This window comes from Phasianus colchicus, chromosome 6, assembly GCF_987193195.1.
Source record: "Phasianus colchicus chromosome 6, bPhaCol1.hap1.1, whole genome shotgun sequence".
In the NCBI taxonomy this organism is placed as follows: domain Eukaryota; kingdom Metazoa; phylum Chordata; class Aves; order Galliformes; family Phasianidae; genus Phasianus; species Phasianus colchicus.
In genome coordinates, this window is record NC_143441.1 from 7,468,309 (window position 1) to 7,481,902 (window position 13,594).

The 13,594-nt window shown below is 39.5% G+C and overlaps 1 protein-coding gene across 15 annotated transcripts in view; it reads right to left on the reverse strand.

The window, feature by feature from the left end:
• Positions 1-13,594, reverse strand: part of ELMO1 (engulfment and cell motility 1) — a 295,982-nt gene that overhangs the window by 54,761 nt on the left and 227,627 nt on the right. Inside the window, exon 1 of one of the 15 annotated variants that reach the window (XM_031590453.2) lies at positions 30-5,414. The exons of 13 other annotated variants lie outside the window; for them this stretch is intronic. In XM_031590453.2, coding sequence (XP_031446313.1) covers positions 30-107 — 78 coding nt within the window. In that variant the 5' untranslated portion in view covers positions 108-5,414. Of the gene's footprint in view, positions 1-29; positions 5,415-13,594 lie in introns of those variants that run through there. One more of the 15 variants, XM_090142307.1, reaches the window with a different exon arrangement.

The window sequence follows — 13,594 nt, forward strand, 5'->3', positions numbered from 1 at the left end:
GTGATTGAAATTTCCCCTCCCTTGTTTACCTGTAGACTGAATGGTTGGTGCCATGCTCCTGAAAAGGACACACAGTGAGCAGGTTTCAGACTAGAGAGTGGAACCATTTAACTGAATGAGCAAGAAAACATACCAACTAAATAATTAATTTGGCACAGGTGTGTTACAGGCTTCATTCCCAACCCAGTTTTCATTGGTTGTAACGAGCTTTTGTTAAGTAATTAATTCCACGTTCATCTGTTTCTTCCCAGGCATGAAAGTTATGAAAATTCACAGCATAGAAAAAAGGGAACAGATGTCAAGTGCCAATGACCCCATTCCCCAGCTCACTTTAAAATATAAAACCATGGCTGAATTTACCACCAATGAAGAACACTTAGCCTCCTCTAGGACGCCTTAGCTTCCCCAAACCATTTTCATTTAAATGCCTGAGTCCACTTTTATAAACATACCTTTGGATAGGTGTAGAAATCCTGTCAATGTTGAAGTTTCCTTTAGTATTACAACCTACACTACAAGTTTACATTTTTAGCTTTTAGCAGCTGACAGGTTTCCATCTGCTGAATTTCTATTGCCGCTTTAGCATTTCATTTTTCATAACTGTTCTTCAAACCAGGATGACCAATCTTTAATAGTATGTTTGTACAAATATTCAGTCAGCTCACAGTACTTGTGATTATCCACTTCAGGACACAATTTCTAGTAAGCATTTATGTAAAAACTACAACTGAAAAATCAGGCTTCTATCCAGATGTTATTAAAAATATCCTAAAATCAACTGTTATTAAAACTGCAATCATGAAATGCTTTTACAGTGATTTTCTAAGGAGGGAGAAAGCAAAGTATGCATGTTTGTATGTGTAAGATGAGAGAATATTTAAAACTCGTGCCACGAAAACCCTAACCACCCTACTTGCTCATCCTTCACAAAAATCATATGCCCTGATAAATTGGAAGTACATCAATTCATAGAAAAACATGAGGAACCACATTGTGAGGCGCATTCAAAATAAACAAATATAACAGTTTCTATTATAAACCAGTTTCCATTATAGCACTCTCACTGTTCTGGGCAAAAGTAATTTAAATGGGTGAAGCAGAACCTGGAAACAGTACTGGAATTATTATTTGAAGTCAAAGAATGTAACCTGCCTGTTGGCTTTAGCCATGAATTTGTTATTTAAGCTTTGAATAAAAATACAAATGCGTATTTTTTCCTTCAGAAACATTATGAAAGGTTACTTCCATCCAGGTCTCCCTTAGCCTTCAAGTGGTTCCCATAAATATCAGCATATCCTTATGAAAATCCCACATACCTTTGCACTGAGATCCCAACCATGCGAAATTCAATTTAGAAAAATAACAAGGAATAGTGTTTTTACCATTTCCTATTATTTTTCCAAAAGGTTGCATTGAAAGACCATCTCTACAGCCCACATACAGGAGGTCTACTGGCTGCAGCAGGAATAAATGTAGGACAAAGCTGGGCACCATTCACCTGGCTTCTCAAGGGCACTTGTAGATGAGAATCAACTGAATTAGCTCACACTTTAATTTAAACCTTCACCTCTGTGAAGTCCTGGTCCTCGATGCTAAAGCTCTCTGGACCTGGTTGTTAAAGCTCTCTGGAAGCTAGGACAAAGGAATCTGAAAGACTTCTCCCTATGCCTCAGAAAGAGTACGATCAAGAGATAATGTGCAGCTAGAGAACACTTATCACAGCCACCTATCCTGCAGGGGTTGTTGAAATCAGCAGGTTTTTAAGGATGTCCTAGAAATTCTTGTATTAGCACCTCAATGCCTTGACAAAGGGTGTACAAAAACAAAAGGAAAAAGAAAAGCTGAAAGAAATGTTCGACTATCTGATAATCTCCGTATACTGTAGCACAAGGAAAAAGTCTTTGTGACTTATGCATGGCTATATAATTTACTGTCCAAAAAGATTTGGAAATGCTATACTTAAAGTGAAAGAAAAAATACAAGCTGCACGTTTTTCTGTGAGCAAAGGGAAAAAGGTTTTCTGACATCTGATTGATAACTTGGATTTTTTTCCAGTTATGCTAAAAATCTTATCAGTCACCTCTCAGCTACATTTCTATTAAATAACCATTCCCCAGGCCCCATATTGCCCTCCCAATATTTATTTCCCACCGCCTTTCCGATTGTTTTCAGTCTTTAACTGAGGTCCTCCAAGCTGTGTTTCTCCAGCAGAATAAAATCCTCGCTGAAAGCCTTCAAATACAATACGCAGGATCCAGGATGAAAAATAAGTAGAGCTGCTGAATATATGTAGCAAACCCATGACACATGAATTCCAACAAATGTGAACTGAAATAAACAAATGCAAGTCGATCTACACGGAACAGCTGCTGCATCCTTCAGGTGCTGCCTTTATGCTATGGGACATTGCCCTCTGGACTCCACATGGAAAAAGAAAGCTGCTAAAAATTCAATGACAAGGCTGGTGTGTTTTTGGCAGTTTGTAAATTTGTTGAAAAAGTGACCTTTTAGTTCAGTTTCCCAGAAGTGTGAACATTATTTATACCACTGATATATGTTCCAATTCAGAGCAGGTTGTAGCCAGTATGTATTTCTAGAAATAATAAAACCTCAGACCTTGGTTTGGACAGCAGTTCGAAAATGGACTGCCAAAGGACATGGAGACTTGGTAAATTGCTATTTACTCCTCCAGAGGAACTCCCTCTTGTTACATTTTTTCAATTGTGAGTCACTACTGACACTAGATTGCAAATAATAGACTATCACATTGGTTTGAATACTAAAAATCTTCAATTTTTTTTTTTCCTTTTTCTTGCATTCTTTTCTTATAGTGCCGAAGACCTACTGGGTAACAAATTACTTTCAAAGAATCAGAAGTAATTCATTTGTTTCAGCTTAGAATAGTTCCTCAAAAAACTGCTTACCATGTCAGTAATTTTCAAGGGGAAAATATGCAATTTTGACAGCAATATTGATGATGTAAACTATGTCCGAGGTTAGATGCTCCTATTGAACAGAGAAGCCCATTAGTGTTAACAGAGGCTACAAACATGCTCTTCCCTCAGCACAACAATGCAGCATTGCCATCAGGGAAAGAAAGGGCAATGCCTATGTTTTCATGTGCACTTCTTGGAGGTTAAGGCCTTCAGAGCACTAACAGGCCAAAGACTCGTGCATACAGACTTAGACTGACTTTCTGGAGCATCTAGAGAAAGCCAGCTTATAAGGCTTACTTGTTAACACTGCTCAGATTTGATAAAAGCACCTTTCAAAACAGATACAGACTGCAGGATGCAACTTCTACCTGTGTCATTTTGTCCCTGAGCATCTGCCATGTAAAAAAAAAGAAAGAAAGAAAGAAAAAAATCTTCAATTCTTTTGACTCCAGATTTGCTCTTTAATCATTTCCTAGTAATTTGGTATATGCATTAAGTAAATGATCTTTAAGGCCCCATCCAATTCAAGCATTCTATTACACACTATGTAATAGAAATAACTCTAGTTACTTTTCCTCTGGATTTTATTAGAATTTAATTGAAGATTGTTATCTCGGTATTTTCCTTTGATATAAAATGCCCCAAAAATATTCCAAAAAGAGGTCAACCCATACTAATGTTTCTGTCATTTGTTATTCAGATATAGGGCAAGAGTACTACCCACCATAAATGTAGGTCACAGACTCATCGCCACACATGCTAACAAAACAAACCAGTTTAATACAGTTTAATCTTCTTTCCTTAAAAAAGAAAAGTAAATCAAACAAACAAACCCACGGCCACGAACAACTAAGGGATGAGTCAGTCTGGGATTAAAATCTGCACAGCTAAGTAATTCATTATGCACTATTCTGGAAGCATAGTATATAGTTCAGGGAAGAAGCTGAATGTTAAATAATGGGACTCAGCAATAAGCAGGATGGGTATTGTTCATCTTGGAGTGAAGCAAAGGGATGTGATTTCTGCTTGTCGATCATATGTAGAAGTCTGCACTACTGGAAAACAATCTGGTGTAGAAACGTGAAGCCCCATAAAAGCTTTGTCCAGACACTACAAGTAACGAACATACAGTAAATATTATTCATATATTGGAAAGTGCACGTGAAAAATGTTTCTATAACTAAATTCTAAAGAAACATATGCTTCTTTATCCTCATTCGTGATGAACGAGTTAGTATCAAAAATACAAACAGGTGTTTTTTAAGCTCCAACCAAGCAAAAGCTCATCTTTCAGTTCTGCTATTGTAGCGCCCATGGCAACATATTTACTGACACACAGGCAGATTAGTGATTAAACTAGGAGAACATTCACTTGCTGTAATGCATGACAGACTTTGACAGAGAGATAAAAAATCATTGTCCCAGGAAAACACTATGGAGGATGTACAGGTCTCTCACTAATGTATATTAATGTATACTACTGTGCAGTGTACAGGCAGTCTCAGCACACACTACAGTTTAAATGTCCCTTCATGCAATATGCTTACTTTTGCCATCAATGGATAACGTCTGTATTTGTTCAGATGGCAATGCAGAAATTCCTTTTAGTTGTGCAGCTTTTCACTTAAAGTTAATCACACTGAAAACTAGTCACTTTTCCCTCTTTTTCTTTATCTCACAATCGTAAATCAGGAGCAGTTTCATTACTTGCCAAAGGAACACACTGCAGAAAAAACAATGGCATTTATTTGAACGGCAATAACTGTTGTGAACTAGAGTAGGCACATATATCCTAGGTAGGCTTTTAAGATTCCTTAGGTGAATACATTCAGAGTAGGGGATCACTTTCTACCTCTAAAGTTTATTTACTGCTCGTCTAACATTTCAGAGGCTTTATCACCTTGCTGTTGAAATCCCAAATGATCTGACACAGCTCTTACGATAAGCTGCATCCAATGCTGATGGCTCCGTATTGTTGAGTAACATCTACTCGAAAACCCAGACATCTCCTCTAAAAAATAAAAATAGGCCTTGGAAAAGTCTGTAATTATCCTTGAATATCCCTAGACAGGCACATGCCCAGTCCATGTAAACAGTCCACATCACCAGCCATGGAGTTATTACAGTTCAGCTGAAGCTGAATGTCGTCTGGGAATACTTTGGTGCTGCTTTCTCCAAACGTAACTCTTCCCTCTCTTTCTACAGGTCAGGTTTAAGAAAAGACTGCAATTACACGACGATGAGAATGTCACGAACTATGCTTGGAATGAGAGAGAGAGGACGCAATAGCTCACAGGTCAGCAAGCCTCTCAGCAGGACACAGCAGTGACAGCCCACATCACACTGCATTATAGTCCTACAGGATGCCTTTCTGCTCTCCTCTGAGAGACACGAATTGGTATTTTATTCCTCTGCTGCATCTGTGACATGAGAAAGGAGATTCCAAAACAGAGTGGACTCTGATTTCAGGAAAATCTTGAGACATAAGTATTTCAAACAATGTATTTCTACATTGTATACATCTTTATAAATACATACGATGTAGAAATCTATATTTATACATTATATATGCAGGAAAATCTAACAAAATGCTTGAAGTCTCTCTAACTGCAGTGTAGTCTATCTGGCCTTAAAATATTTAGCACACCACACTCAATTCCTTTTGTACTCTGCACACCTCATCAATGCATCGAGGCATGAAAGATGAAGCAGCTCTATGCTCAGCATGCTCTGGAGAAGCAAACAGGGATGGTAGCAGGGATTTAGTGAGTTGTGGGGTTCAGCTGCAAACAGGATGGGCAATAGTATGTCCTAGCTTCTTGACTTGTCCTTGTGTTTGTGAATTTACTGACCTACAGCTCAGGAGTCAAGATGCTTTCCGCTCATTTTAGCAAGGCAGAATTTCAGTATGTGAAAAGAACAGCTTTGTATGCAACAACGTAAGTTCTCCTACAAGATATATACCAGCTTCCTTAACATTTAAAATGCCTAAAAATAAACTAAGGCAATAGAAATTCTCTCTCTCCAGCAGTGCTTAGCATTTAGCTCCTTCAATCTATTAACATTCTGCAACTAAGAAAGTCTCTTGACAATACTTTGTGCCGTTACTTATGGTTTACCTATTTAAACTATATTGAAATATACTGAATATTGAAAATATTTATTATACAAAGTAATGATAATTATCCCCAACAATCACAAGATATTTGCATGGCCCCACAGACTCTCACAGCCTCAGCACTTTCAGGAGGGATGACAGTCAGCCCCATCTAAACTTGAGTTCACAAACTGAACAAATGAATTGAAAAAAGATTTCTTTTAACTGTTTATTTCAAGTAGGTCAGATCTTTACTTCTTGGTCAGTGCCATGTTAGCCATGCCAGCTATTTGTTAAAAGATGAGACCAAAGAAAAGTGCCCAAAGCTACCACACAACATTTAACAACAGAAAGCTGCATCCAGTTGTTCTGGGCAAAAATCCTTGATGCAGATCTAGCTACAATGACAGAAGAACTTCATTATCTTGGCTGACTGTGCAATTACACAGAGATTACACAGAAAAACAGCAGAAAGTGCCCCCAAAAGGCACATGCTGTGTCTACTGTAGGAGATGCATAGTTCTGCTAACTGACAAGCCTTTAGAGTGAACCTGCACCACAGGCAACCATTTTGAGGGAAGCGAATTATGATATCTGAGGCATTCTTTCAAAATGCAAATCCCAACACTATGACTGTAAATGAACCTTTTTTCCTAATGAGACAGTGATAGTGCTCATCGACTGACGTCCAAAAATCATAATCCTGAGATTTAGGCTGCCCTCTGAAGGGTCACTTGAGCCAAAAAGCAGATGGTGGCTGTTTTATTTGTATTTGCCTATCGGACAGTTGTTAGGAATTTTTGGCAGAACCTCTGTTTGCATGTAAGGCCCGCTGAAAGATAACCATCAGGTTGTACGCCTCAATTTTGGCTCTTTCTCCTCAATGCATAAGCTCTTTATTGCTCCTTTGCAAGCTGCCCTCACCCTCCCTTCAAGTCCACTGTACTCTCCTGAATTTCTGCAGACCGCTCCTGTAAGCTGTATGAAATTACCTGACATAGACTGAGCAAGAGAGAGAGTTCTTGCTTTTGCAAGTGTGGATACACACATAGTTTTTTCTAGAGTTACTCTCTACCCTCGTTCATTTGTTCATAGTTGCTCCGGTAGGTTTTTCTTTCAAATTATTTCTTCTGGGCTCTTAATCTTCATCACCACTTGCCAAAGAAAAATGGTGAACAAGGCACGCAGCTCTCAGCAGGAGCTGGAGCAGCACTCTGAACGAGAACAGCAAAGCTGACAGCTGTGCTTTTCTGCACTGAGCACAGTGGGTAAATCAATACCCCAGCAGCCCCGCTGCCATCTGTGGAGTTTCTGGAGCAGACAGGTTATTTATAGAAACTTGTTTGCACAAAGCCAATATTTACCTGTCGGCGCTGTCAAAATTTGCAATCCATCTTTGCTGTTACCCTGCTGCTTTTCATGTCAATAGTGGAATTTTCCAAAAGAAAATACTGTAACGTTTTCCCCCCTAAATGTTCTCTTCCAGCAAGGGTTGGTTACAGTAATTGTTGCAGCAGGAATGCATCTGGTTTCCATGGGGCCTTGGGGATCCTCCAGAATGCAGGGAAGCTAAAGGGATGTCAGCCCTGAAGAGCCCATTTCTTTGCCCTGTTTCAGTAGCAGCATGCCATTTCCTTGCCAATGCCAAGCTGAGATTTTACATTACTAGAAGCAATCTTCCCAGCCCCCAAACAACAAGGTTTCCTTCCTGAAAATTTGGCTGCTGCTGCTGCTGCTGTTGTAAACATAGCCATTATTTTCAAACAGAGGAGAATTTTTCAAGCAAAATTGTAGTGTATTTTCCTTTAAAAATGAACTAAAATTTTACAGCCAAGCCCTGGGAATGAAATGTTTGAGCGGCCTCAAGCCTGACTCCTTGTAGGTGAGAAGGAGGAACCAACCCCTGGTTTCTGCCCCAGTTTTTCCAGCACTGCTAGGACAGCACAAGGCAGCAGGACCGGCTTCTGCTGGTGTCTGGGTGGCTAAGCAGAGGCTGTCACTCTCTCCTTACAGATCTTGTGATGGTCAGTATTATAAAAATAAGTTTTTCTGCAATCAGAGAGAAAATTCTATTCAACTTTCCATTTCAACTAATGCAAGAGGGTAACTGCTGCAGTAAATGAAAGTGGTTCAGGGTTCAAACCCAGCTCCTAAGAGTGCTTTGGGTACAAATCTAAAGGAGTCTCATCTGCCAGTGGATTAGCATTCTGCCATACAATCTGAAGGCAATCTACATATCCTCCCAGCTCACAAGTCAGGGCTGGAGAAAACAGGGCAGATCTTAGAGCACGAGCAATGGAAGCATTTTTCAATAGATCCTATGAAGAATAAGGATTGAATTACTCTGTCAAATGAAAAATGCATTACATGATCTTGCACCAACGTAAGCAGGACATCAGTTAAATACACCAGTCTGAGGCATCATCTAAATGATGAGGGGAGCAGGTGAATGAGAACACTGAACAGCAGCAGGAAGTCTTTAAACTTCTTTTGTTTGTGTCAATATTAACTACCATGTCCTATGATTTAAACAGCTTCCTAACCAAGGGCTAGGATGCAGACTAAAGCCAGAAAACAGCACACAGAAATTTCTCACTCTTGCTTTCTCCACTGAGACTCACAAAAAGGATCCTCTTTATATGCTTTGGTTTCAGATGGTTTCTGAATATTGTTTAAAGAACATGTCAAAGCCACAACAAAATAATTTCTCCTCTTAGATAAGGTCTACAAACTCCCCCCAGGGTAAGTACTAGAGAGCCTGCAGGAAGACTTGTTAGACAAATGGAGCCACAGACATGACTTTTATCTGCTATGCTAAGTGGGGATGTTATATACAATGCAGAGATGCCCAGTTGTGGAAAGGAAAAAACAAAAGGCTTATAGATGTCAATTTTTAATTTATTTTTTGAGAATTTTCTGTTCTTGTCTCCTTGCATTAGGAGTCAATTTTTATTCTTGTCGACTGATAACGAAAATGTGGAGGGCTGATAATGCTCAAGACCTCACAGGATCAAACTACTGCTATTAAAGGATCTTGTCGTAAGTGGAGCGTGAGGCATTTCCACAACTGTGCAATTCTTGTCCTTGGCACTTAAACCAAGAGAATGCCACAGGACCTCCAGTTCTTCTGCACTCAGAGCAACCCACACCCAGAACAGTGCTTTTCATTCCATTTCACTGTATTTCATTCCATTCCATTTGCAAAATCTATGCTTCTATTGTGCGATCTGGTTTAGCCATCACTTTGCCATTGCTCCATGTTGATCAGATAAATGTTTGTCGTGCCAGAAATCAAACAAAGCCCCAAGCCTTCACCTGTGAAACCACGCCTCATTTGTTAAGCTTTGACAGCAGTAAGAATACTCCTTCAGAGAAAACTCATGGCAATAGTAATGAGAAAAGACAGCTTGAGATTAAGTACTGGACCAGGAATTCTGTTTAAATATAGGCTAAGTATTACCAATTTCCAGTACTTTAGTAAAGCCAAGTCTAAAAACTTAGCAAGGATCATATTAGGAATACTATCTAAAGGCTATTTTCTCATTTAAAATACTACAAAGCAAAGGAAGTGGGCCAGTCCTTTAAATTACACACTGCGTGCTGACATTTAGGATGCGCTGATCTAACTGCTGACTGCCACAGATGCCTCTGTATGTATGATCTTGGATACATCACTTAATCCTTCCATGCTTTCCTTCTCTCAAGTACTAAAGATTGGGAACTGCTACATCTAAGTGAGTGAATGGGAAAAATGGGCTTAAATCACAGCCACACTGAGCTGGGAAAGCAACATGTAGTACTGTAACTGAATATGTTGGGGATTTTTCCTCTACCTCATTAGGAACTTCATTCAAAAATGTAATTCTCAGAGGTGAATATGTTGGGGATTTTTCCTCTACCTTATTAGGAACTTCATTCAAAAATGTAATTCTCGGAGGTGACACTACTTCATTTAAGAAATGAAATATATCTCAGGATACTGAAATCTGTCCTCTTGATCTATACCACAGCACATTATACAGGGCACTCAGTTTTCTATGTAGATCAACATGGCTTAAAGGGCACTGGGAAATGTAGCATGCAACAAGACATAGGGAACAGAAGCAGAGTGATCTCCTCTGTTCTAATGTCTACTACTGAGTTGCAGGGATGGGACCTGGATGACTTGAGTGATCCTTTCAGTACGATGTTCATTAACTTTTTTTTTTTTTTTTTTTTTCTGAGCTTGATTTAAAGGGGAAAAAATAATTAAAAAAAAAAAAAGAGAGAAAAAATACTCCTGATTGCAGCCTTCAGCATATTTATGTGATTAGGGTAATGAGAAAGAGACAATTTTATAAAGCAGTTTGGATGTTCCTTCATTTCTTCGTTCAAATTTCAGAAAGCAGCTGGTTCCAGCCTCCCAGCTGGCAAAGAGGGGACTCCTTGCTGTAAGTGCTCAGCTTAATCTGGGGTCTTGTCAGTCAGACACAGCTGAAGTAGTGGCATGATTATAGGCCTTGGTCAAGTGTCGTAATACAAGATGATTTACATTAATCAGCATTCTCTAAAATCAGTGCAAAACAAATGCAACGCAACTGAAGACCTTGAAAAAAGACCTTCTGAGCCAACCACTGCTCCCTCTTAGCAAACAACAGCCAAGTAACCCAACAGCTACAGTGGCAAAGGACCAGCACACAGCCTGGCCATCACAAACATCACTGGGATATGGTCAGGACATCCTATAAATTCCTTTTTAATTTTCACTTGTTGGTTATGACCTTATGGGAAACTTCCCTTTTGCAAATTTCAATACCCTGATATGTGCTACCTGTTCTGAAGAATTTCAAGATGTCAGAGGCCATCCATTGTCATCCATGACAAAACAAGGTGAAAGAGCCAAAAGCTTTTGTGCTCCGATTGCTGTCATAAGGGTAACTTCTCTCTCTCAGTGGTATGTGACTAGTGATGCTCTGCAGCAAAGCACCATCTCTGCTTGGTTGCTCTGTGGTACGTAGGTATCTGCACACTGGCAGGATAGAAGAGAGGATGCAAGGATAAAAGACAAGTGAGGTAGAACAGTGTGCCAGGGAGAAAAGAAAGGAGAAACGAGAGAGGAAGGGCACCGCAGGCAAAATAATCAGAAGAATCAGGCAACTCTGGACCAAAATGCAGCCTGCCTCTTACACTGGATAAAACTTATATTAAGGGCATCAAACTGGTACCATTTGTGGATAGTGATGTATTTAAATGTTGAAGAAAAAAAAGCACCTGTAGGTGCGTGTAGGAACTGGAGCAGACTTTTCAGCTTAGCCACCCTAGAGCAAATCCCAGATGACCACATGGTCAAATGCCTTGCTTTCACCTCCAACAAACTGAACTCTCCCTCAGTGATAAACTGCAAGCAATACCTGTGGTTCCAGAATCATGAACTATGAGCACCAGAACAGCCTGCTGGAATTGAACCCAAAGTCCCTTTACATCTTAAAGGTTGCCCACATAGGCTCTACCAGAACATTTTAGCATGTGCATTAAAATGTGCATTTTAGGATGTACATTTTAGCTCACAAATATGATCTGGGTCGTGCAGTTCCCCTGTTAGCTGCATTTTCCACTGTGTCTCTGCACAGGCATAGATAGGCTGGAAGTGGCTGGGCCCTGGAACATCCTTTATTCTGTGCAGGAGAGCACAACAGCCTGGGGAATGGAGAAGGTGTTTTTAATTAATGCAATATAAACAAAACTGCCTGAAAACAGAATGAAGAACAGAGGCTCAGCCTTCTGTAGGTCAAACCCAAGGGCTACATTGGTACCCTGGGGGAACTTCATTATCCTCAGCTGAGCTGCACAAGGGATTAATTTAACCCTCAGAAAAGGGTCAAGAGAAACTGGGAAAGGAACAGAACAACTCATTAATAAGAGCTATAGGGATACATTTTCATAGAGTTTGGTCAAATTCCTCCCTTCAATTGCTGCTTTTAGTCCATGTGGCACATATAGTAACACCACTATTTCTATTCTTCTCCCTCTGCTGTTGTCAAAGCCTATTTCTTCTATTGTGTATTCTCAAATGACTTTTAGTTTAAATCATTTATTGTCACAAAACCCATAAAATACAGCTAAGTACTCTGAGGCTTTTTCACCTACTTGAATTTTTTTCTTTTGCTTTCTTTTAATAAATTCTTAAAATGTGAAATGTGTCTGCAAGCTGGAGGTTTTTCTTTTCATTTTATTTATTTTTTTTTTTCCATGAAGCTGCTTTCTGTTTTATAGCTAATTGTTTCAGCTGTAGGCTGCAAGTAGTGTTCGTATTCCTGAAAGATAAAGCTGTCAGGTTCTAAATGTGATTGAGGTGTAAAAATGTGCAGGAGCCCATTATTGCATCAGCTGCCACCATTAGGATAGGAAAAGAAAAAAGAAGGTGAAAGGGCAAAGTATGAACAGAAACACTGCAGTACTCAGCATTTTTTAATCCTCAGGGACATGGTTTTGAGGCCTTTCTTTTACATTTCCAATTTCTTCCTTAAAGATGATCGTTATTTGGCCAATACAATGAAGATGCTACATCATCTTTTATTCATTTTGATTAAATAAAGCATCCCAATATTGCTGGAGACACAAATGTAGATGATACAGGAATCACTCAAATACCTTTTCCAATACCAGCATTTGTAGGAAAAGAAGGTGGAAAAGGCCTCTTTAATATGAATATGAAGGTGATCTACCTACTGCCTCCAAAACAGCTGACATAGACCGTTCTTCTTGCTCTCTATTTTGAGTGTTGCTCCATTCTTCTTTCCTCAAAGAGGCAATCTGCAAGCTTCTGAGAAAGGATGTGTGCAAGGGAAAGACACTTTGGCTCTGGTCACAGTGCAGGGCAACCCCAATCATGTAACAGTGAAGCAGCCCACGGCCATGAGCCAGCATGGTTCACCAAGCAGGCATCACTGATCTCGTCTAAACCTTAACAATGCCCAGATATTGCCTATCATGTATTTTCACACCTGCTGTGATGTACAACTGTTCACATTTCAGCTCTTTCAGAGCCAAAGTTTGACTGCTCTGATGCTGACAAATTTAAATTGTAAGGAAAAATGGCCCTCATTTGAACCCAGTGGGTTAGAAACAAGTTTAAATGAGCATCAGGAACAATTTCAGAGTTCATGTATTTGCAGTGGTTATTCTTGCCTCTCTACAAAGCCTCTTTTGTTGAAGAAGATTTCACATCTCTTTTAAGCAACTAGAATCTCAATGCTTTAATTATAAAAGAGCCCTTGGCTAATATAACAAGTTTACGTCGGTAAATTGGGTTTATGCTTTATTTCAGGCCATTTGCAGGGAAATCCTAGCCCTAGAGATGCGAGTTGCGAGTTTATTTTTAATTTGTCTGAGCTATTTCACCGAATCTTCATTACATTTTGCATCTGCAACATCCCACTATGTCAGAATAGCATTACTGCTCATGCATGTCCCAGACAGAAAGCCATGGAGGCAAGGGTGAAGTTCTCCTCCTTGGTTTTTGGAGGGACAAAAAGTCTGTGGTAGGTGGATGAACTGAAGAGACTGCATCAGCCTGACTTAG